At 37.2% G+C, this 20,611-nt stretch overlaps 4 protein-coding genes across 6 annotated transcripts; 2 read left to right on the top strand and 2 right to left on the bottom strand.

The window, feature by feature from the left end:
• Positions 1-729: 729 nt before the first annotated feature.
• Positions 730-2,868, bottom strand: LOC147295240 (putative F-box protein At1g44080). The gene is made up of 3 exons (XM_086232908.1): positions 2,688-2,868; positions 2,510-2,580; positions 730-2,090 (listed from the first exon to the last, which is right to left on the bottom strand). Exons 1-3 carry the CDS (start codon positions 2,850-2,852, stop codon positions 848-850), a joined length of 1,479 nt encoding a protein of 492 aa, XP_086089034.1. The 5' UTR covers positions 2,853-2,868; the 3' UTR covers positions 730-847.
• Positions 2,869-6,147: 3,279 nt separating this feature from the next.
• Positions 6,148-9,715, top strand: LOC147295239 (alpha/beta-Hydrolases superfamily protein). Of its 2 annotated transcripts, none has more exons than XR_015120492.1 (10): positions 6,148-6,421; positions 6,507-6,601; positions 6,710-6,807; positions 6,932-6,981; positions 7,161-7,256; positions 7,400-7,489; positions 7,997-8,150; positions 8,246-8,341; positions 8,831-8,896; positions 9,140-9,210. XR_015120492.1 is itself a non-coding variant. In XM_086232909.1 (10 exons), the coding sequence occupies exons 1-10, from the start codon at positions 6,257-6,259 to the stop codon at positions 9,293-9,295; spliced, it is 1,005 nt and encodes a 334-aa protein (XP_086089035.1). In that variant the 5' UTR covers positions 6,148-6,256; the 3' UTR covers positions 9,296-9,715. The 2 variants fall into 2 exon arrangements, 1 of the variants encoding a protein (XP_086089035.1); XM_086232909.1 differs by having other exon boundaries at positions 7,997-8,089; positions 9,140-9,715.
• A 1,171-nt stretch (positions 9,716-10,886) lies between these two features.
• On the bottom strand, positions 10,887-13,093 carry LOC147295238 (uncharacterized). The gene is made up of 4 exons (XM_086231945.1): positions 12,908-13,093; positions 12,272-12,517; positions 12,118-12,154; positions 10,887-11,563 (listed from the first exon to the last, which is right to left on the bottom strand). The coding sequence occupies exons 1-4, from the start codon at positions 12,960-12,962 to the stop codon at positions 11,305-11,307; spliced, it is 597 nt and encodes a 198-aa protein (XP_086088071.1). The 5' UTR covers positions 12,963-13,093; the 3' UTR covers positions 10,887-11,304.
• Positions 13,094-16,409: 3,316 nt separating this feature from the next.
• Positions 16,410-20,217, top strand: LOC147295237 (Tetratricopeptide repeat (TPR)-like superfamily protein). Of its 2 annotated transcripts, none has more exons than XM_086231943.1 (6): positions 16,410-17,111; positions 17,374-17,596; positions 17,689-18,171; positions 18,732-18,938; positions 19,314-19,451; positions 19,555-20,217. In XM_086231943.1, the coding sequence occupies exons 1-6, from the start codon at positions 16,495-16,497 to the stop codon at positions 19,738-19,740; spliced, it is 1,854 nt and encodes a 617-aa protein (XP_086088069.1). In that variant the 5' UTR covers positions 16,410-16,494; the 3' UTR covers positions 19,741-20,217. The 2 variants fall into 2 exon arrangements, with proteins under 2 accessions (XP_086088069.1, XP_086088070.1); XM_086231944.1 differs by having other exon boundaries at positions 19,559-19,741.
• Positions 20,218-20,611: the final 394 nt, after the last annotated feature.

Genomic DNA, 20,611 nt, shown 5'->3' with positions numbered 1-20,611 from the left:
GAGTATAAAGAGTATTAGGGTATATAGAATATATCGAGTATTAAGGTTTAGATTTTAGTGTATAATTAAATTATACAGTATAAAGAATATAATAATTTTGTTTATTCATTATACTAATTTTATTTAACAGTATTTGCTCCAGCGCTCATTATATTCACCTTATATAGTTATATCACATGAAACCTATATAATTTGATTTCTTCAATGTTTTTCATCAATTTAGTAGATAATATGTTAAATAAACATATGGTAAAATTTCATTAAAAATTTATATATTTTAACAGTAATCTCCTTCGTTTCCGTCTAATTTTTGTTGAAATTTAAAAATTTGAAAATTTCCGTCCAAATTTCTTCAAAATCCGAAATTTAATTCCTTAGGTGCAACTACTCAAATTTTTATTCATGAAGAAATTACTAACATAAATAGGCCAAATAGGAAGATCAGTATAACTACACCTTCTTGGTTTCTGATATTATTGCATTAAGAGAATAGCAAGTTGAGATATTCCACTATGCTGAAAACAAAATCGGGCAATGTATTAAAGAAGTTAATAACAGGGAAAAATATTTGAGGATACTGAACTCAGCAAGGGAGGATCCCTCATAAAATAATTAGCAAGGCTAAGGTCCAGTAAAAGATGGCAATGATGACAATTGACAATAATATGTTAACCATTCAAATTCTAGAACGATAAGTAATATTTGATGATAACCCCAAATGCCAGTATGTAAGACATAAAATAGAGAGTTACAGTTACCCTCCTTTAATTAACATAAAATGGATTGAGAGTTTTACAACTGAACAATGTAAAAAATCAATTAAGATGACTAGAAGCTGTCATAATCCCTAAAACGTTGGCACAACCCAAAATGCAGCTGGTATGTAATCCTTCCGAAAGCTATCTTTCATTGTGTAATGCTTGGCAATGGTTCCATCCTCTAAATTGAAGATACCCATATCATCAAATGGCCAAATATTACAAACATTCAAGGATCCAAATTGATCATCCGTGTAATATATGGAATTTGGCTGGCATCCAGCCAAAACAGAGACCGAATGATTGTTACCCACAAATAGAGCCTCATCTCCAATACTTTTTACCTCAACCTCTTCCACAATAGATCCGTCTTTGTTGTTAAAGACCAACTTGTAAACCTTGAAGCTCTTAGTACATGTTCTCTTAGTCCAGTGTCGCTTCCTAATTTTAACACCTTTTATTAATTCTACAATTTTAACAGCTTCTCTTACTTCATAAAATCTTTGAATACGGAATAGGTCTCCCTTAGTTGATTCCACAAGATATGTCCAAACAGGCACACCCCCACCTGGTAACGAACACTTCTTAAGTGTACGTAGTTTTGGTTTTAGTGGCTCTGAAGGGCTATTACTGCTGTTAACATCCAATGAATAGATGGCTCCATTTCTTTGAACCGCATAGATTTGACTTGTATAAAATATAACATCAGTAAAGTGACATGGTTGCTTGATGCAAGTCCAATAATTTTGGCCTGCTTTGATGAAAGCCAACTCGGAAGTCTTACGGTAGAGTGCAATAACCACATAATTATTAGGATTCAGAATGGGATCTGTGGACAAGATAACTTTTGGGATGTGATACTCATAGTCAAGTATATCAAGTTTTAGGATTTCGACATCCAAGGGAGGGAGACGAATGGGACATAGTTTTCTGAAAGGGTTGTGCAATGCTATAATCAGACCTTGGTCTGTTTGATCTACTGTGGCCAACCAACCATGGCTAGAACCACAACACCTCCTACTATAGGGCACTTGAAATTGAATATTGTTGCAGATCTTTCCTTCAGAAACACTATACAGTCTTTGCCTTGTTAGTCTAGATTTATTATCAATAGAATGGATGACAAGCATCGGAAGTGCCTTACCACGCCAGCTCAGTGTTGCATGATTATAGCCTTTTGAAAGACAACACCATTCCTTGCAAACAGCAGCAAAACGAACATGATCAATGGGTTCCAACAACTTATTGAGAATCAAAAACACAACTGGTAGAGGAAGACTTGGCCATGATATTACTGATGGATTACTATTGTTCAAGGCAACAGCCATGTTCCTACAACAACATACACGACAGACAATAAAACCAAATTAACAAGCAAAGAAAATCGACAATAAAACCAAATTAACAATGGAAACTAAGCAGAGATTTGATAATGATCCATGGTAATTTGGGAGACATTAGCACAAGTGATCCTTTATATAAACAGTTTAAGACAATCATTTCCTTTAAGGATGATGGGAATTGTGACTGCATTATAATTATAATGAAGCTTATTCTATCTTCAAAATACAAGCTTCAAAGTAGACATCTTTCAACTCTAAATTATCAACAAAGGAATATAATTATAATAAACTATCTGTCAACATGAAATTAATCACTATAAGCATAGAAACGCAACCACAATATCATAGTGAAACTAAACAGCAGAGTCAGTCAGTCAGAGTATGAAGCATTGGCTATACACAACTTACCCATGGTATAGGTAACCATTTTTGATATTTTGTTCTGACGAAGATTCGTACTGTATACAAGCTCTTTTAGCCTACGCGCATTCACCAATCAAAATTCAATTAGCACAAAGCAAACAAAAAATTAGAAACCCTAATCCCTAATTCAGACTGATTCCAATAGAAAAGGAGATAACTTTACCCTTTGATCATGGTCATCTTCATCGGCGAAAAAATCCCTATTATTGACATTGTTGATTGGCAAACCGGATTTGAGATCCAAGACGCAAACTTGACTGACATTGTTGATTGGCCAAATCGGACTGCAAGTTTTGCACTGCTTGTGGTCCAAATCGTCTTGTTGCATCCTTCCCTTTTTTTTTTTTTTTTTAATAAATAAAGGAGAAAGAGATGGAGAGTAAGAGATTGGGAAAATTGATGGAATTTATACTTTTGGAATCATAATTGGACCGGGCCTAATCGAACTTGGAGACAATTTTGGACCGGGCCAGATTTGGGCCACAATATATGAATCTAAGCCGCCCACACGGGTCTGTCCTTGCGGGCTTAGATGGGCCGGCCTAATGAAAAAGCTCATTTAGGCACATTTTCAAGCCTATATTTATGTACATTTAAACTTATACTTACACTCACGAGAAAAACTTACTTATTCCCGTGATAAAGTGATGTGGTATCACTACTAAAGAGAAAAAAGGTTGAGACATTGAAGTTTGGGACCCTTCTTTCTTTCTAGCGGTGATATCACGTCACCTATCTCTGTGATAGATAAGTTCTTATTTACATCTACACTCTTACTAATTATTTACACTTCACAATTTGAAGCTACATGAAAGATAAAATAAAGTAAGAATATAATGACATATACTTATCAATTATACATAATAATATATGTTAGTTATATAATATATAATATCATAAAACTAATATTGTCTATAGGTAGGCCTTAGTCGGGCTTTTTGGGCCAGGCCTTAGTAGGCTTAGATGGGTCGGGTCTCGGGTGGAAATGAACTTTGGCATGTTGGGTCAGGCAGACCCCCGTTGGATTTCAGGCCGACATGCCAAATGATAATGCCTATCCTAAAGTTTACAAAGGTTTCTTATTTAATCAAATGGTTAAACGATTTCCGATTTGTCTAATTTTTTTGCATAGATCATCCTTAAATATATAATTATTAAATACATATTGATTATCAAAATAAAATATGAAATAGGTCCTACAAGCCATACCTCATCTACATCTAAAGGGAACGCCCTCAGTCAGTTTGGTGAAATATTTGTTTTTCCAAAATTGTCCATAGTTGATAAAAACATCATGTAAACGAAATTTTACTTAATAAGAATAAATTTGTAAAATAAGCAACAAACACATTAAGGAAGGTGACCGGCTCCTATGGTGGGGGTTGGGTCTGTGTAGTGTGAGTTTTGGGAAGTTTAATTAAGGAAGAAGGCTAGCTATGGAACTGGTTTAAACCAGTCCGACGAGGGGCGGCTTCTCTCAGCTTGAGAGAAAAAGGCTAGCTATTGAGCTGTTTGTGTGGTCGTGAGGGTCGCTGTCGAGAGAAAGGGGGTCACAGTCCAGAAAGATGAGATATTGTGGGCTTTTCGGCTGGCCGCCTGGAGGTCGTCCGACCCCCCACCTTTGTATGTGGATTCGTCCTTGATTGTCAGCTGTTGTATAGTCAATTAAGGAGTATATTCTAATGATGATCCCAAAAGTTGACCATATTTAGCACATGGTCAGCTAAATATGGTCAGTTTGAAGAGAATTTTTTCTATGTAATCGATACACCGTCACGTTGTGTAACAATTTCAACGTATAAGGGTATTGTTACCCATATTATGACACATATACTTGTTACCCCACATGACGGTGTATTGATCACACCAAACAATTTCTCCAATTTGAAAAGTCTCAAAAGCATTATCCCCTGTTTATATGGTGCCGATCATAGTTAGAGCGTTGATGGTTTATTTTGAGGAGGCCAAAACTCATTTTCATAGATTTAAGTTTGTCATATGTTAATCATGTTTGTCGTGAATATAATCAGGCAACCCAACTTTTAACTAAACATGTGTTTATATGTCATGACTTTCAAATATGAGTTAAAGATGCCCAACTTGACTATCTGAAATTTTTTTTTTTTTTTTGGGCCAGGGGACTATTTGAAACATTTCATATGATGAAAAAAGTCTCTTTTAAAAGAGAGGGAAAAAAAAGTCATCAAGAGAAACAAGAAGTAAATTCTTATTATTTAAGGGGGGTGTCCCTAACTCAGATTTTAAAGAAATTTAATGGATTTTAAAATCCATAGAATCTATTAAAATCCAAAGGAATTTGGTGGAATTTTTATCGAATTTGTTATGTGTAAAAAATGCATTCAAATCTAACCAAATCCATTAAAATCCTTTACTTATGGTGTGTTTGGATGGAGAAAAAAAACTTGGAATTTAAACAAAACTCAGCATTTAAGAAATTACATGTTCTAATTTCCTTGTTTGGGTCCATAATTATAGAATTTTGTAAATTCTATGTGGAAAAAAACTTGGGATTTGAAGGCTGTAAATTCCAAGTTTAAATTCCACCTAAATTGGTGTCATTTTCAAAATTCCAATTTTTATAAAAAAAAAAGTCATGTCCACCCATCACCTTGCCAATTAATTACAATACAACCACCACTAGCACCATGCCGCCGTTACCACCACCACCACCACCGTCACCCCCACTGCCACCACCACCTTCGCCGCCACCATCACCATCACCACCACAACCACCGACACCACCTCCGCCGCCACCACCACCACCTCTGCCACCACTACGACCGCCACCGCCGCCACCGTCACCACCACCACCACCACCACCACCACCACCGCCACCGCGGATGCCACCACCACCGACACCACCTCCGCCGCCACCACCACAGCCACCACTACTGCTACCACCATCGCCGCCACCATCACCACCACTGACATTGCCACCACCACCACCATCGACACTGACACCGCCACCACCGTCTCCATCACCAGTGCCATCACCACCACCATTGTCGTCGCCACCACCATCACCACCACCGCCAATGTTGCCGTTGCCGCCACCTCCAATACCCCAATTTTTGCCACCACCATTTCTCCCACTGCTCGTGGGCCATCACCCCTACTACCATCGTCAACTCACCACAAGCATCATTTTTATTGTTGTCACCATTACCATCACTCTTTTATAAAACTACTATAAATTTCGTATTAAAATTCTATTATGATTACATTTATCCAAACAAGAGAATTTACAAATTCTAGAATTTTAAATCACGTAATTTTTAATTCCGTCATTTGTGAATTCCTTAGTAGTTTCAAACTACTTCATCCAAACGCACCATTAATGAAATCTATGACTTTTTGAAGACACCTAGATTCCATTGGAATCTATTAGAATCTGAGTTGAGGACACCTAAAGTTTATTAGAATCCATTAAAATCTAAATTAGGAACACTTAAATTTCAATGAACTTTTAAAATCTAATGAAATCTAAATTGGGGACACTCAGAGAATTGAATAACCATACACGCGCCCGTCGCGCGATTAAGTGGAGTGGTAAGAATTTCTAAACAAGTCAAGCACGAAACGCACCGTCTTGATAAGAAACACCCGCCCACAAACACCACACGACCATCTTCTTCCTCGGGATAGAGTATACACACACAAAGCACAGCATTTCACCCCCAGATGTTAAGCTTCCCCTACGGGTGACGAAACATGCTAACCCTCACAGGCGGCTCTACACCTATTGCCACGAGATGCACAACCCAAACCGGGTTCAGGGTCCGGTCCGCTGGGTTCCCATCTTTCCTCCCCAAAGAGGTCGATAACATCAAAGACCCATTTGCCCGGAAGCTCGCTATACGAATCGAGAGGCTCCCTGTAACACCTCTAGCTCCCCCATTTCTTCCATTTTGCTCTTTAAAGTAATCTTTGATTTAGTCATTTGTTTCTGGGTTTAATGCAGGTGAGCTTCGGAGAAAATTGTGTGATGAGTAGTTGTGTGAAGCCATTGTTACAGAGCAAGACAAGTCCAGTGGTTCTTCTCCATGGTTTTGACAGGTACCTGATACATGCAATGCAAGACAGTGACACTATTGTTTAAGATAATTGTACGTCTGTTAGTATATATGTATGTGTATTTGGAGTTCACTGCCTCTTATTATTCAGCTCCTGTTTAGAATGGAGATACACTTATCCATTGCTTGAGGAAGCTGGCTTGGAGACTTGGGCTGTTGATATTCTTGGTTGGGGTTTCTCTGATTTAGGTTTGCTCCTCTAAATTGTTTGAGACCAAAAAGGGATTTGTTTAATTACTTTCTCTTCTATATTTTGTGTTTTTTCCTTTTTGTAAATTTTTAATTTAATTGTTTTTTTCCTTGTATGTGTCAGAAAGACTTCCCTCCTGTAATGTTGCCTCTAAGCGTGACCATTTTTTTCAGGTATATTTTATTATTTCTCGAATGCGACTTGTCATTGGTGTTTTTTTTTCCTTCCTTTTGAATTAAGAAAAGTTTGTGCCAGTTATTTGTGGTAAGAAGATTTCCCTGGCATTATTGAATAGACTCTGTTTTCATCTGTTAATTTGAGACTAAGAATTATTTTTTCAAATTCACGACAGCTTTGGAAGTCTTACATTAAAAAGCCAATGATATTGGTTGGGCCAAGCCTTGGTGCTGCTGTTGCAATTGATTTTGCAGTCAGCCATCCAGAAGCTGTAAGTGCTTCCAGTATTTGATCTTAGAATTATGCACTGTAAGTTCATTTGGAAAGAAATTCCAAGTGATACATTGAACAGGGCTGTTATAATTAGTGTCTTTAATGTTTCAAAAATTAGAAGTTTTTAGCTTATCTTTTCAGGTTGAAAGGCTGGTTTTGGTTGATGCAAGTGTGTATACAGAAGGAATGGGAAATCTAGCAAACTTACCTAAAATGTTAGCTTATGCTGGAGTGAGTGTTTACTCAACTGACTAATTCCTCAAATCCCTTGTTATCTACATGTTATTTTCACCTATTTTCTGTTATGGCCATGTCCTCGTGCAGGTCATAATGTCTTTGTTCATTGCCAAAGCCGTATTTATCATTTTATTTTGGGGGTTCTGCCTTGTTTCTGTGACCTTTTAAATTGAATTATATCCTTGATATGACATTTAGTCTTTGTTGCGTGTAACCTAATTAAGTTACTACAGTTCCATTGGATCTTTTTGTTTGGTCCCATCTTTGAATTTTATGAACCCGTTGCTTTTTAATTTTCTAGTTACATGGATTGCATTTCCACTATCCATATCAGTCAGTATCCTCAAAATGAGTACTTACTATCTCATGATCCCTTTGCTTTATCTCCGAGCGTATATAACTTAGGCAATTTTCTCTTGATTTGAAGGCATCTTGTACTGTTTATGAACTTTTGTATGTGATGCCATCATTACAATGACTACAGGCCCATTTTTTACCCAGGTTTCTTTATTGAAGAGTATCCCACTGCGCTTCTATGTAAACTTTTTGGCATTCAGTGGCATGTCACTCAGTACCTTCATAGATTGGACTAATGTAAGGGTTTCACCTCAAAGAAGTTGCTATTTTTATTTAAAAAGGATACTGCAATATATATGTATGTATATTCTTACAATTTCTTATTTCCAGAACTTTTAGGATCTTCTAAGGCTGGAGAGACCTAATGCTATTGTTTCTTGTAATCTTATCTAGGTGGGCCGCTTGCATTGTCTGTTTCCTTGGTGGGAGGATGCAACTGTGGATTTCATGATAAGTGGGGGTTATGATGTTAGTGCCCAGATAGGACAGGTACGTCTCATTTTTTTTTTTTTTGTCATTTTAGTTGCCAACTTTTTGAAAATCAATCCTGCATATAGGAGAGGTATCCTTCTGCCAATGTAAATAGGTGATGCTTACTTCAATTTTGTTCTTGCATGACATTGTAAGTTACTTTTATTCCTGTGCCAAATATGGCACTTTTGTTATTTTTCTTAATACATTATACAAGTTCCTTAGTTCACAAGAAAAAAGAGAAAAGAAAAAGGAGAAAAAGAGAGAGATTGTAATTTTATACTCACATGAATCATTTAATTCCTTGCCAAGAGGAATAAAATCAATTAATATGTTTTTCATTTGATTGGATAAGGTTTTCTCTCTACTCTTACACACCACAAAAAGTAAAGAAAAAAATAGGCGTGTTGAAATGCCCTTGGATTCTAGGTTTTCTTGGTTTTAGAATGTCAGAAACCCGAGCTTTGTCTTATAATGCCATCTACAATTCTACATTTTGTTCGACAGGTAAAGCAGAGGGCGCTTATCATATGGGGTGAGGATGATCAGATTATTAGCAACAAGCTTGGAGTGGTAGTACTTCTATTCTTTCTGTAGGAATAAATAGAGATCACGACACAAAAATAAATTTCTTGTCTGATTAAAATATACCTGGGAGCAATCTGTCCAAAGATATTTGAAGAGAAATTTTGATAGTGCAAATTGTTCCTTTCCCTTATTTGGGTATTGTTTTGACCTGAGTATTTTATCTTTCCACCATGACAGTTTTATACGGTTGGATAACTACAGTGTGGTTCTTTATATTATATAATGCAGAGATTGCACTGTGAAATGCCAAATGCAATTATACGACAAATACCAGATTGCGGACACATTCCTCACGTGGAAAAGCCAAGCTCTGTTGCTAAATTGATTGTGGAATTTGTTCAAGAATATCAGCGCAAAGAGGTTCAATGTATTTCTCAAATTTGAAGGTTTACTCTTCATCCCTGCTTAAATAATATTGAACTTAGTTGTTTTCCAACCTCATGCTTTCGCAGCATTCACCTGTTCATATCCTGTCATATATTTTATAAATTGGGGGCATTTTGCATCTTTTAAAAGCTAGATTCATGTCCTGAATTGCATTAACGGTGACACTCGAGGTGACAATCCATCCTTTGTAGCATGGTGAGATATATGACCCATTAGATATATCATATATGAAGGTATCCTTTTCAAAACTCAGACAAAAAATGGATGTATTTTACATCCATGTGATGATATTCAAGCACCTCATTAGTTGAAGAACTAACTAGCAGTTTTACTTGCATTGATTCGCTTGTAATTCTGTATCAGGATCATCTTCATTTACTGTTTTGCCATATATGCAACTAGATGTGCTTGCCTTTTCGCCACTGAAATCTATTGGAAAAGAATCTTCTTCTTAAGAAGCTGAGTAGAACTTTTTGACCTTACTGCACATTATGTTAAAATTTGATTGGGCGGTTTCATATTCCCTTTAGTACTACTATTCAGGGATCACGGACAAAAGCGTTTTTTTAAAAGCCAATTCACACTTTGTGTTGCAATAATTGCTTAATCTAACATTAATGGGTAAAGAAATAACACCACCAAATGTAACAGAAAGGATTGACATAGTAGTGAAGTTGAGATTTAAGCGCCAGGGTCCACTGATTATTGTCATGAATGTAAGTCCATTTTATGTCATACTCCAAAGTTTCAGAGTTTGTGGCAATATATGGGTTGGTGGGTAGTTCACGAGTCCTCTTCCTCCAAAGGTCCAACATTGTAGTCTAAACGTCATGTACCTTTAAAAATATTTTATGGGATTGCTTTCCACCTTTTCGGCCATGCACGTCAAATTCAATTATTCCTCGCTGATGGGTTTACACAAAGCGGGCATGTCCTAGCCTGTGTTTGTGTTCAAGAAAATCTGCAGCACCAAATATATAATAATAGGGAAAAAAGAAAATGTATACAATATTTGACAGTCCAACAAAAGGGTTATTATTCATCGAACACTCGAATGTGGTAAAGAATAAACAGAGCTTGGGAAGGTTGAGATTATGAAAATTTCCTCAAATGCGGAATTAATGTGGAATGTGAAAGAGATGGGGATTTAATGCAAAATTATGAAACTTCTCTTGAGCACTTCCTCACATTTTGCAATTATGAAATTTTCCTTGATCACTCTCCCTCACATCTTGCATTGATCCTTTACAATTATGAGCATTCATAATCAATCCAATTTGATGGGTTTTGATAAAATCCTCCCTTTTTCGAAATCAATCATGTAAAATCGATCTTGGCCAAAAAAATCATGTAAAATCTATCAAACTATGATCTGACCTAATGAACAAATGCCAGTCTCCTCCTTTTTCTTTTGGCCATTGGTGCACCAATAAAGTTCGGTCACAAATTTGATAATTTATCATTATGCTACGTAGTTTGATTGTAAGCCTAAATTATAGGTGAAAGAAATTAATAAGCAATGGCACAAACGTCAAAATACACATCCATCAATATTTAATAGCATAAATATACTCACTACTCGCTAAGGTAGGTTAGATGGGGTGGCATAGTTTCCATTAAATTAAAAAATATTGCACTGGGCTCTCATACATATACAAAAGGAAAAAATCTAAAAAGAAGAGATGATCGATCACGTTCTACCCCCCATAGCTCTCACTAGCCGTCATATCAATCTCATATCATATTCCCCACTCAAAGTGGAATCGAATTCCCCAGCTTTTCACATTGGTGCACCCAAGACCAAAAAAATAAAAATAAAAAAAAAAAGTTAAAAAGGGGGTTTGTCTCTGCAGATGTGAGATGTTTCTCTACACCACCCACCAAATGTCATTTTACATGCCCACCCACCAAATGTCATTTTACATGCCCACCCACCATATTCCTGCCGTGGCAAAATCTCATCCACACATCAAACCCTACCAATTACACCACCAATGTCAATGGGTTCAGCCCCACAGCAGCAAAAACACTGAAAACCAGAGAGCTGAAGCTAGAGAGGAGAACAAGTAGCTTGTGGGTTTAAAGAGAGAAGCCACACCACTGTCAGTGATGCCACCACTGGGGCTTATTCCAAATATTGTTGAGGGAGTTGTTGGAGTTGTGCCTGTGCTTGGAGTTGTGCCTGTGCTTGGAGTTGTGCTTGAGTTTGTGCCTGTGCTTGGAGTTGTGCTTGAGTTTGTAGTGGAGGTAGGTGCCCCTGCTTGGCTGAAAAACAGAGAAGCACAACAAATTCATCATGTTAATTATGTATAAAAGCATGAATAAAGGAATTTCATAACCCCTAAAAGAGTAAAGATCAATCATGAAGTATGAAAATAATCATAGGCAGTCAAACAACTTTCAAGCTAAGATCTGTGCTGAGATGGAATCAATCTAAGCACGGTTCTAGATGGATCTACTTTTTTTAATTATTGTCCAAAAATGTTCGTGAACCCCTCTTGAAAATTACTTTAGCAGCTGTTGTTGCTTATTCAAGCAAAACCCATTTCAAATCTACCATTTAAGTATAAGTAAATTTACCATACAAGTGTAAAGTGAGAGGTTGTACCTACCTCAACCCCACATAAATTTACAGAAGAAAATAGAAGGGAATCAGATTCTTGACAAAAGAATCTCCATCATCCTCACAAAATGAAATTTTTTGCAGAAAAAAAAAGAATTTTGGCAAGGAAAATAGATCCCCATTTGTACTCTCATAATATCACACACATAAACTCTCAAGGCAAGATTCAATATCAGACATAAAAACAGACACATACCTGGTACTTGAAGGATAAACACAAGTAGAAGTTGCGGCTGTTAATCACCAAGAAGAAAACAGAAAAATAAAATCAGTGACTAAGATTAGAAAGAAAAACAAATACATTTGTAAAATGGTAGTGCTAGCAAGTGAGAGGCCTAAAAGGGACTTACTACTAGGAGCAGTTTGGCTCTGTGTGGCAGCGCCTGAAAAATCGCAGTTCAATGGATTGGTTGGACCTTTCTTTTGGAAATAGCTATTAACAGCATAGCTGCAGTGATCTTTGACAGTATTGGGGTTGTAACAAGCACCGTTTTGAAGGAGAGGGGTACAGTCAGCTCCAGCTCCACAAGCATAGTCCAGTGCCTTCTGAAGGGCTTGTTCACTCACTCCATCCTTACATACGCAATAAGTAGCACCTATTCCAGAAATTGGAAAACACCCACAACAGTTAATTACTTCACACTAAACCACTTAAACTCATGACCCAAATGTAATTAAAGCGTGAATTTTTAGCCACTTTCAAGAAGAAAAATAAGAAAGAAGGACACTTTAAAGAACAAGAACTCTTCTTATCACTATATATGCCCTGTGAGGCTGTGATGTGCAAAAAAAAAGGTGTGATCATGAGACATTCATTAGATGGAGTAAGAAAACAGAACAGAAGAAAGATTATAACTTTTTAAGCAGAAATTCTCCCTTGATGGAAATAAGAGGGGTTGTGATGATTTACAATATTCACATCTAAGATTGGGAAAATTAAAAAGAAACAAAAAACAAAAAGAACAGAGAATAATCCAGGAGCTTACTTGAATGGCCTGTCAGGGCCAAGAAAAGCACTATATACACTAAATTAGCAGGCATGATTGATGCAAGATTATAGGGAGTAACTATCCTTTATGGGAGTTGGTAGAACTCAGAAATGAAGATGGCTTCAGAGAGAGAGAGAGCTTCAGAGGGAGAGAGAGAGAGAGAGAGAGAGAGAGAGAGAGATGGTATTGTGGAGGATGGAGATTTCTAGTAGACACCAGAGTACCAGACAATAATATGAGGAAGGACGGTGGGCATATCTGTATTTGATATGATTTTAAACCTTTTTAATTAAGCTTGTTTTTTAGATTATGTGGCAAAATGCTATTTAATAGACTAATAGTTAATAATATAGTTTATATTTGTTAAGAGTGGAGAAGAGTGTTTTGGGGAACTGAGCAAGCTGGCTAAGCTGATGATGCTTTTGTCATGTACTTTGACTGTTTGTGATACCCTTCAAAGTTCAAACGGTCCTAAACTCAACTCATGTGGGTGATTAAAAGTTAACCCAACCTGGTTTAGGTTGGTACTCTGTGGGCTGTCCCACCATGGAGGTTCATTCATGGAGATCTTTTGTTTTCACCATGTGTTGTCACAATGAGCTAGCACTGTGGTGTGTCCTCTATTGCCTTGAGTGGCATCAGCATATCATTTTGGCGCATGTATCAATCTTTTTTTGGTTAATTTCATTTCAATATCTCAAATTTCTTTCAAATTTTAATTTAGTATCTCATGTTTAAAATCTTGTAATGTCATACATCATCTTTCCAATTTGTTGCAATATCATACCTCTGTCAGTATGATTGTTAAGAGATCTCTTCGATGCTAATGTGACACTTACATGACACTCCCACAATGCTGACTGGATATCACGTGATTTGATAACATGACACATTATGCCACATGACATAAAAAATAATTTAAAATCTAAAAATTGAAAGGAAAAAAAATTAATAATTATGTACTATGGTTCTAGATTTTTAATTATTTTTATGTCACGTGGCATAACGTGGCCTGTTATCAAATCATGTGATATCCAGTCATCATTATTGGAGTGTCATGTAAGTGTCACATCAGCAGTTAAAAGATCTCTTAGAAAGATGAGATATGACATTGCAATAAATTAGAAAGATGACGTATGACATTGCAAAATTTTAAACATGAGATACTAAATTGAAATTTGAAGCAAACTTGAGATACTAAACTTAAATTAACCCTTTTTTTTTTGTTGGGGTACATATGGGTGGATTGGATTTGCTACTTTTTTCCGTTCATCTTTTAGTCCAAGTTTCTTTTTTTGGCCGTGGAGTCCAAGTTTCTAACTACATAAAAAAGTTTTCGGCGAAAAAGCTACATTATAAAAGCCAGGCAATTGTGATGATAGATCATCCCAGCTACTAAACCTAAACCTTCTCTTTTCCTTTCCCATCTAAACCTTGGCATGAAAATATTGACTTAGGGGAGCAGTAGAAATACTTGACGCTAAATAAGTACGAACTATATTAATCTTGGGATTGGCCACATGAATATATATGACCAAATATTTGTTAAATGGTGACAAATTAATAAACATGCCCTTTTGAGAACACCATCAATCACATCTGTTCTATGTTACATCCAACCTAATATATTATTATAATGAGTTAGGCATGTGATATATCCTATAAAACCCAAGCCCAACATTTTAGTTGTTATTTATATTTGATTCTTAATGGGTAATTAACCTCTTCTTCCTTAATAATTGCAGAGGAATTTGGCTTTTGGCGGACATACTCAACCTATGTAACAGCTTTAACTCCAAGGTATGCAATGCTGATGCACCTCTCTCTACTATGAGGCCAATCACCAAGCAGTGCCACACATGTTAACATAGTATTTCAAATAGATTTTACGAACACCAAGACCAAGGGAGTGATGACTCGACACCTTCAGGCTGTGACTCACAAAGTCTGCACTGCACACAAGCTATATAATTATGATGTCTAGGCAGTAGTCATCATAGCAATGCAATATTTGACCAAGCTTGGCAAGTCTTTTATGCTGATCTTCTGGAAATCATAAAGTTTACACAGAAGGAAAAAACCTTATGCAGGAAAAACACGATGTCGGTGTATGCAACAATAACACCAAACACACGATTGAAAAGATTAAAGAATTTGGGAAATGTACGTTTTTTTATTAAATAATGTTAGGTTGTTAGAATGTGTATTTGAATAATTAATTAAATAAACTCTTATTTTAATATATGCTGTTAGATTGGCAATATAGCAGAGATCATTAGCTAAGTAATTAAACTTTTATTGATGATGGGGTCATGCAAGCAACCAAATTAGGTGGAGCGAAAAGGAGAAACACTAGTGAGTATTCTTTGAAATTCTGCGGTTGCTTTTAGATGACTTTATTGGATGAGTCTTTACAGTGCTTGATCGGGGATTTGGAAATTCCTACCGACTCAAAAGAGATCGAATAATTGGACCACAGAAGCAAAAGGCAAGATGCTCACCCTCTCTATCTTTCTAGCTTCTTCTTCTAAATGGAATAGAAGAACCTTCAACAATAAAGGTTATAGTAAAATAAAAGTCCCCCTTTGCTACCTAGCTATTAGCTCCTAACATTCTTCCCAAACACACGAGCACATGCAAAAGAAAAACACTTTTTTTTTATTAGATTATGAAATTCAGACACCCAAAAAAAAAAAAAAAAACTCAAAAATGGTTATGGAATGATAGGACAAAAAAAGTGAGATGATTTGATCTTCACCAACATCCAAGTCCAACCATGTGATGATGTTCTCATTAAACTCGTTGTTAAGCTTGTCGGGTTTGATCTGTATGGCCCTACCACACAGGTTGTTAGCCTGTTAGGTACTTCAGCCACATGGATATCCAAGCTTGTGAAAATGTTTATTCTTATACTTATTCAAGCTTTTTCAAAATTTATTTTAGGATAACGATAAAATTTACAATTCATTCTCTTATCGTATATAAGACTTTAATCAAAAGGCCGATAAATAGTATAAATGAGAGTTTTTTGCCAGTAGAATGCATGCATAATAGTAGTCCTTTTTATTTTTTGGTCAAAATGCATAATAGTAGTCCAAGCTATATGTTCTTGTTGGGTTCTTGCTAGTAGAATGTAGTGCAATTCAGTTAAAGAGGGAAGAACTTGAGGAAGATGTATACTTGTTGATCTAAAAGAAAATTAGCAACATTATGGGCTTGCAAAGCTAAAATAGGCCCAAAAGGTGGAGCCCATAAACTTTTTAGTTTCTGTTCATTGGTGCTTTTAGAACTTCAAACCAGGCGAGTCCATCAAAAAGTGGGCTTGACTGTTCAAAACGACCTGAGACCAGACCCATCGAAACGTTACGGACTTTGGACCCAAAGAACAGACAGCATCAACCACAATGCCACTTCATTTTCAGATAATATCTAAAATGCCATTAGAACATTCAAATTACTATACCACCCTCCCAGAATTGGCCGCACCAGGATAACCAATCACCCCACCGACCAAGTGACCATGATACAAACCTCAAAACCCTAACCAAGCACAGTCCAGTAGTTTCACTCACTGAGCTTCATCCATGGCGTCCCAGATGGCGATCCTCACGCGGACCCGAACCCTGGTCAAAACGCTAAACCCCAACCCGGGGAGCTTCAAGGCCATCACCACCTTCACATTTCTGTCGCAGGAGCCCCAACTCGCCGAGCCAACTCACCCCATCCCCTCGACCCCACTCCCTCCGAACCCGGCCACCGGAAGCCCTCTGTACAACGAGAACTGGCGCAATCCAATCCCCAACAACTCGTCCTTGACTCAGTCGATTCTCCCCCTCGGGTTCCTCAGCCAGTCCCCTAGCTCTCGCATTCAAGCCCTATCGAAAACCCTTGACGTGCAGAGCCTGCTGAACGTGTTCGCCGATTGGACGACGTCACAGAGCTGGGCAGACATGAAGCACTTGTTCGAGTTTTGGATTCGGTCTTTGGACAAGAATGGGAAGCCCAATAAGCCCGATGTGAACTTGTACAACCATTACTTGAGGGCCAATTTGATGATGGGAGCCTCACCTGGGGAGTTGCTGGATCTGGTAGCTCAAATGGAGGACTATGCCATCATCCCCAACACGGCGTCGTTTAATCTCGTCCTCAAGGCAATGCATCAGGCCAGAGAAACTGAGGCCGCCGAGAAATTGCTGGAACGGTTAGCTCTTTGATAAATGCGACTATGATTCTGTTAAGCTGTGGCTACATGTGTTTTTGTATAGTAAAATGATGATTTGCAATTAATCAAAACTTATACCGTTGATGTTGGCTTAGTCGTTTATAAAAGGAGTTTGTGGTATTAATGGAATAATGTTGTCATTTACCCTTGTATGTGAGGATTATCTTCTCGATAGATATGTCATATGTTAGTGAATGCGTACGTTTATATTTCATGAGTTGATTTCACTTTAATGTATCAGGATGTTGCAGACAGGGAAAGAATCTCAGCCTGATGAAGAGTCATATGACTTGGTTGTTGGCATGCTGTTTCAAACGGACCGAGTTGATGCTGCCTTAAAATATATAGATTTAACTTTGAAATCTGGTTATATTTTGTCAACTGCGGTGTTTAGAGAATGCGTACAAGGTTGTGTCAATAAGGGAAAGCTAGATATTTTGGTTTCAATAATAGACAAGTGTAAGGTACATGATTCAGACCTAGATATTTGGGGTGAGGAGTTGAAAATTTTGCTTAATGTTCACTTATGCATGTTTGTTCGTATTGGTGTTATCAGTCAATGGATCAGAACAAATCTCTTTGTCCACCCTGGAACTTGTGCAATTATATTGCAGAAGTTGCTCTGCAAGCAGATAATAGCAAGTTAGCATTCCATGCCCTGGAGTTTATGGCCAAATGGATTGCTAGGGGTGAGCAAGCAAGACCCGCCGTTTTTCTTTCTGTAGATGAAGGAGTGCTTGTGTCCGCACTTGCAACTGCAGGTAGAACATATAGTAGTACTTTACTGGATGCATCCTGGGCAATCCTACGACGCTCATTGCGTCAAAAGAAGGCCCCTAATCCAGAAGCTTACCTTGGGAAGATATGTGCCCTTGCATCTTTGGGGAGTCTACAGAGAGCTTTTAGTACTCTTCAAGAATTTGAGTCTGCTTATGGTAATTCTGATAATGAAGCAGAAGAGGAACTTTTCTCTCCATTTACCACTTTATATCCGTTGGTTGTGGCATGCTCCAAGAGGGGTTTTGAAACATTGGATTCAGTATGTCTTTCTTTCTATCTGCTAACACTAAGTCTTCTTGAATCATGTTGAGTAATAAGTTTAGACCATTTCTTAGCTATAGTTCTATATCTTCCTATTTAATTTGGACACCTAATTTTTTGAAAAATCAACTGTCAGGTTCTTTGCAGATTTGTGTGATGCTATCATGCATATTTAAACTTTGCACATGCACAACTGCCAACTATTGATTCTCATTATATAACACTGGGAATTGTTTAGTCGCATTAAAATAAAGCTTTCAGGTTTCTCAAGGCCACTGTTTAACACACTGGAACTTGTTATAGCATCAGAGCAATGCAAAATAACAAGTGAATTAAAATATATCTTGCAATTGTCTGTCAGAAAAAGGGGTGGGAGAACGGTTCAGTTTTGGGTCCATTATTGTAGTATTTTAATTTATATATTTATTTTGATTGAGGAATATACTATGGACCTTAATGTACTGGCAAGGAATAGATGTCATGTATGATGTATGTGAATTGAATGCAGTGAATGCTTTTATGAACTTTTCTAACTCAGAACATTTTGATATTCTCCAGGTATATTTTCAATTAGAGAATCTGAGTCATGCGGACCCTCCGTACAAGTCAGTGGCAGCTTTGAACTGTATCATATTAGGTTGTGCGAACATCTGGGACCTTGATCGTGCTTACCAAACTTTTGAGGCAATTAGTTCCACCTTTGAATTGACCCCTGATATTCATTCTTACAATGCTCTTATGTATGCTTTTGGAAAGCTCAAGAAGGTGGGTTGCAGTCTCTCGTTCTCTGTTTCTCTCTCTTAGACTTTGGTAGCTCACTGGGCCTTGGTACTGTTATTTGTGTGATATGCTTTGAATATCCCTGTTCTGCCCCCATAATGCTTAGTCTCATTGGAAGGATTTTGTAGTTCTGTTGATCTTGGGGGAAAAAAAAAATTGGCCACGGCATATTCTTAGGACTGGCTCTGCCTTCTGGTGTGGAGCTAATAAGGGTGGGGCAGAAAAATGTATTTCTTAGGGCCTCCATCTACACCCATATGCTGCATTAGTGCCTGAGGCAGTGTCAGAGTTTGCATATGCATTACACGCACATAAAATATGCTACCACCTTTCTAAACTAGTTCTGTGGTTGTATGACAGACTTTTGAAGCTTCAAGAGTTTTTGAGCATTTGGTAAGTTTGTGTGTCAAACCCAATGCAAAGTCATATTCTTTACTTGTAGATGCTCATCTCATCAACCGAGATCCAAAAGCTGCCCTCTCTGTGATTGACGACATGGTAACTGCATTCTTTTTGTGTTTGATGGGTTCACATTGTCCTTGGTATATGTTTTGCTGCCTCTGTGAAGAATCTTATAAATGTATAACAAACCCTTGGACAGGTAGATGCTGGATTTGAACCATCAAAAGAAACGCTAAAAAAGGTCAGAAGGCGATGTCTGCGAGAGATGGACTATGAGAGTGATGATCGTGTGGAATCCTTAGCTAAAAGGGCCAATATTCGAATGGGTGCAGAGAATCGCAGGAACATGTTGTTTACTCTCAATTACAGCACTGATTATGCCTAAGAGTTATGGTTAGATGGACATTGAGAGTGATGATCGTGTGGAATCCTTGGCTAAAAGGTCCAATATTCGAATGGGTGCAGAGATTCGCAGGAGCATGTATTTACTCTCAGTACTGAATATGCCTAGGAGTTATAGTTAGATGTTGACACACCCTTGATGCTTTTTGTTAGTTATGTGTGTGCTACTTCTCTTGAATGTTCTCCTTTTGTCACTTGATTTCCATCAGAAAAGATGAATTTGCACCACTTTCTTGGTGCTGTTTGTACTTTCTCAAAATAGTTTGTTCAACCATTTTTGAATTATTTAAGGTTTAGGATTATAGGAAGCACACATTATAAATGACACTGTAATTATTGTGTTAGAGATTTGGGAAAAACAACTCCCGGAGTATACTTTTGATGTGCATAATTGATGCAGTTGAATGGTGACCCCAGTATTTCCAATATCACAAATAAAGTTCTCAAGTGATTTCAGTGTTATAAACTTATAGTGGCTTTTGTTTACTTTTTCTTTTAGTACTTTATATATTGCTTTCCTTTTATTCCAAATTTTGTTAATATTCTCTCACTTTTGAAAACTTTGAAATTGTGCCTTGTTGAACATGCATGTCTTCTTTTTTGTTTGCATCAACTTTTTGAATAGGATTTGTAGATTACTAGCACTAAATTTAGCATCAATTAAAGGTTATAAGAAATAATCAAAATTCCAGCACAAAGGACAACGAAATGAATAAGAAAAATCAAGAAATAAAGGGCTAGGAGGCTGTATTATCCTAGCATTCATCATGCCACAATGAGGTAATATACAAATAAGGTTGATGCAAGAGACCATCAGTATTATTGCCTAAACTATTTCAATTTCCATAGAAGAA

The sequence above is a fragment of the Dryas octopetala genome, chromosome 2 (assembly GCF_963921425.1).
Source record: "Dryas octopetala chromosome 2, drDryOcto1.1, whole genome shotgun sequence".
Lineage (NCBI taxonomy): Eukaryota > Viridiplantae > Streptophyta > Magnoliopsida > Rosales > Rosaceae > Dryas > Dryas octopetala.
The sequence above is the reverse complement of the archived record's forward strand: the minus strand, read 5'-3'. Positions and strand labels throughout refer to the sequence as shown.

Coding starts and splice junctions, on each gene's coding strand:
- LOC147295240 (XM_086232908.1), bottom strand. CDS start 2,852: ATGCAACAAGACGATTTGGACCACAAGCAGTGCAAAACTTGCAGTCCG. Junction 2,581..2,687: donor AAGATGACCATGATCAAAGG/GTAAAGTTATCT, acceptor GAATGCGCGTAG/GCTAAAAGAGCTTGTATACA. Junction 2,091..2,509: donor AATGGTTACCTATACCATGG/GTAAGTTGTGTA, acceptor ATGTTGTTGTAG/GAACATGGCTGTTGCCTTGA.
- LOC147295238 (XM_086231945.1), bottom strand. CDS start 12,962: ATGCCTGCTAATTTAGTGTATATAGTGCTTTTCTTGGCCCTGACAGGC. Junction 12,155..12,271: donor GAGCCAAACTGCTCCTAGTA/GTAAGTCCCTTT, acceptor GGTGATTAACAG/CCGCAACTTCTACTTGTGTT. Junction 11,564..12,117: donor GTTTATCCTTCAAGTACCAG/GTATGTGTCTGT, acceptor TCTGTTTTTCAG/CCAAGCAGGGGCACCTACCT.
- LOC147295237 (XM_086231943.1), top strand. CDS start 16,495: ATGGCGTCCCAGATGGCGATCCTCACGCGGACCCGAACCCTGGTCAAA. Junction 17,112..17,373: donor GCCGAGAAATTGCTGGAACG/GTTAGCTCTTTG, acceptor TTAATGTATCAG/GATGTTGCAGACAGGGAAAG. Junction 18,172..18,731: donor GTTTTGAAACATTGGATTCA/GTATGTCTTTCT, acceptor GATATTCTCCAG/GTATATTTTCAATTAGAGAA.
- LOC147295239 (XM_086232909.1), top strand. CDS start 6,257: ATGCTAACCCTCACAGGCGGCTCTACACCTATTGCCACGAGATGCACA. Junction 7,257..7,399: donor CAGTCAGCCATCCAGAAGCT/GTAAGTGCTTCC, acceptor TTATCTTTTCAG/GTTGAAAGGCTGGTTTTGGT. Junction 8,342..8,830: donor TTAGTGCCCAGATAGGACAG/GTACGTCTCATT, acceptor TTTGTTCGACAG/GTAAAGCAGAGGGCGCTTAT.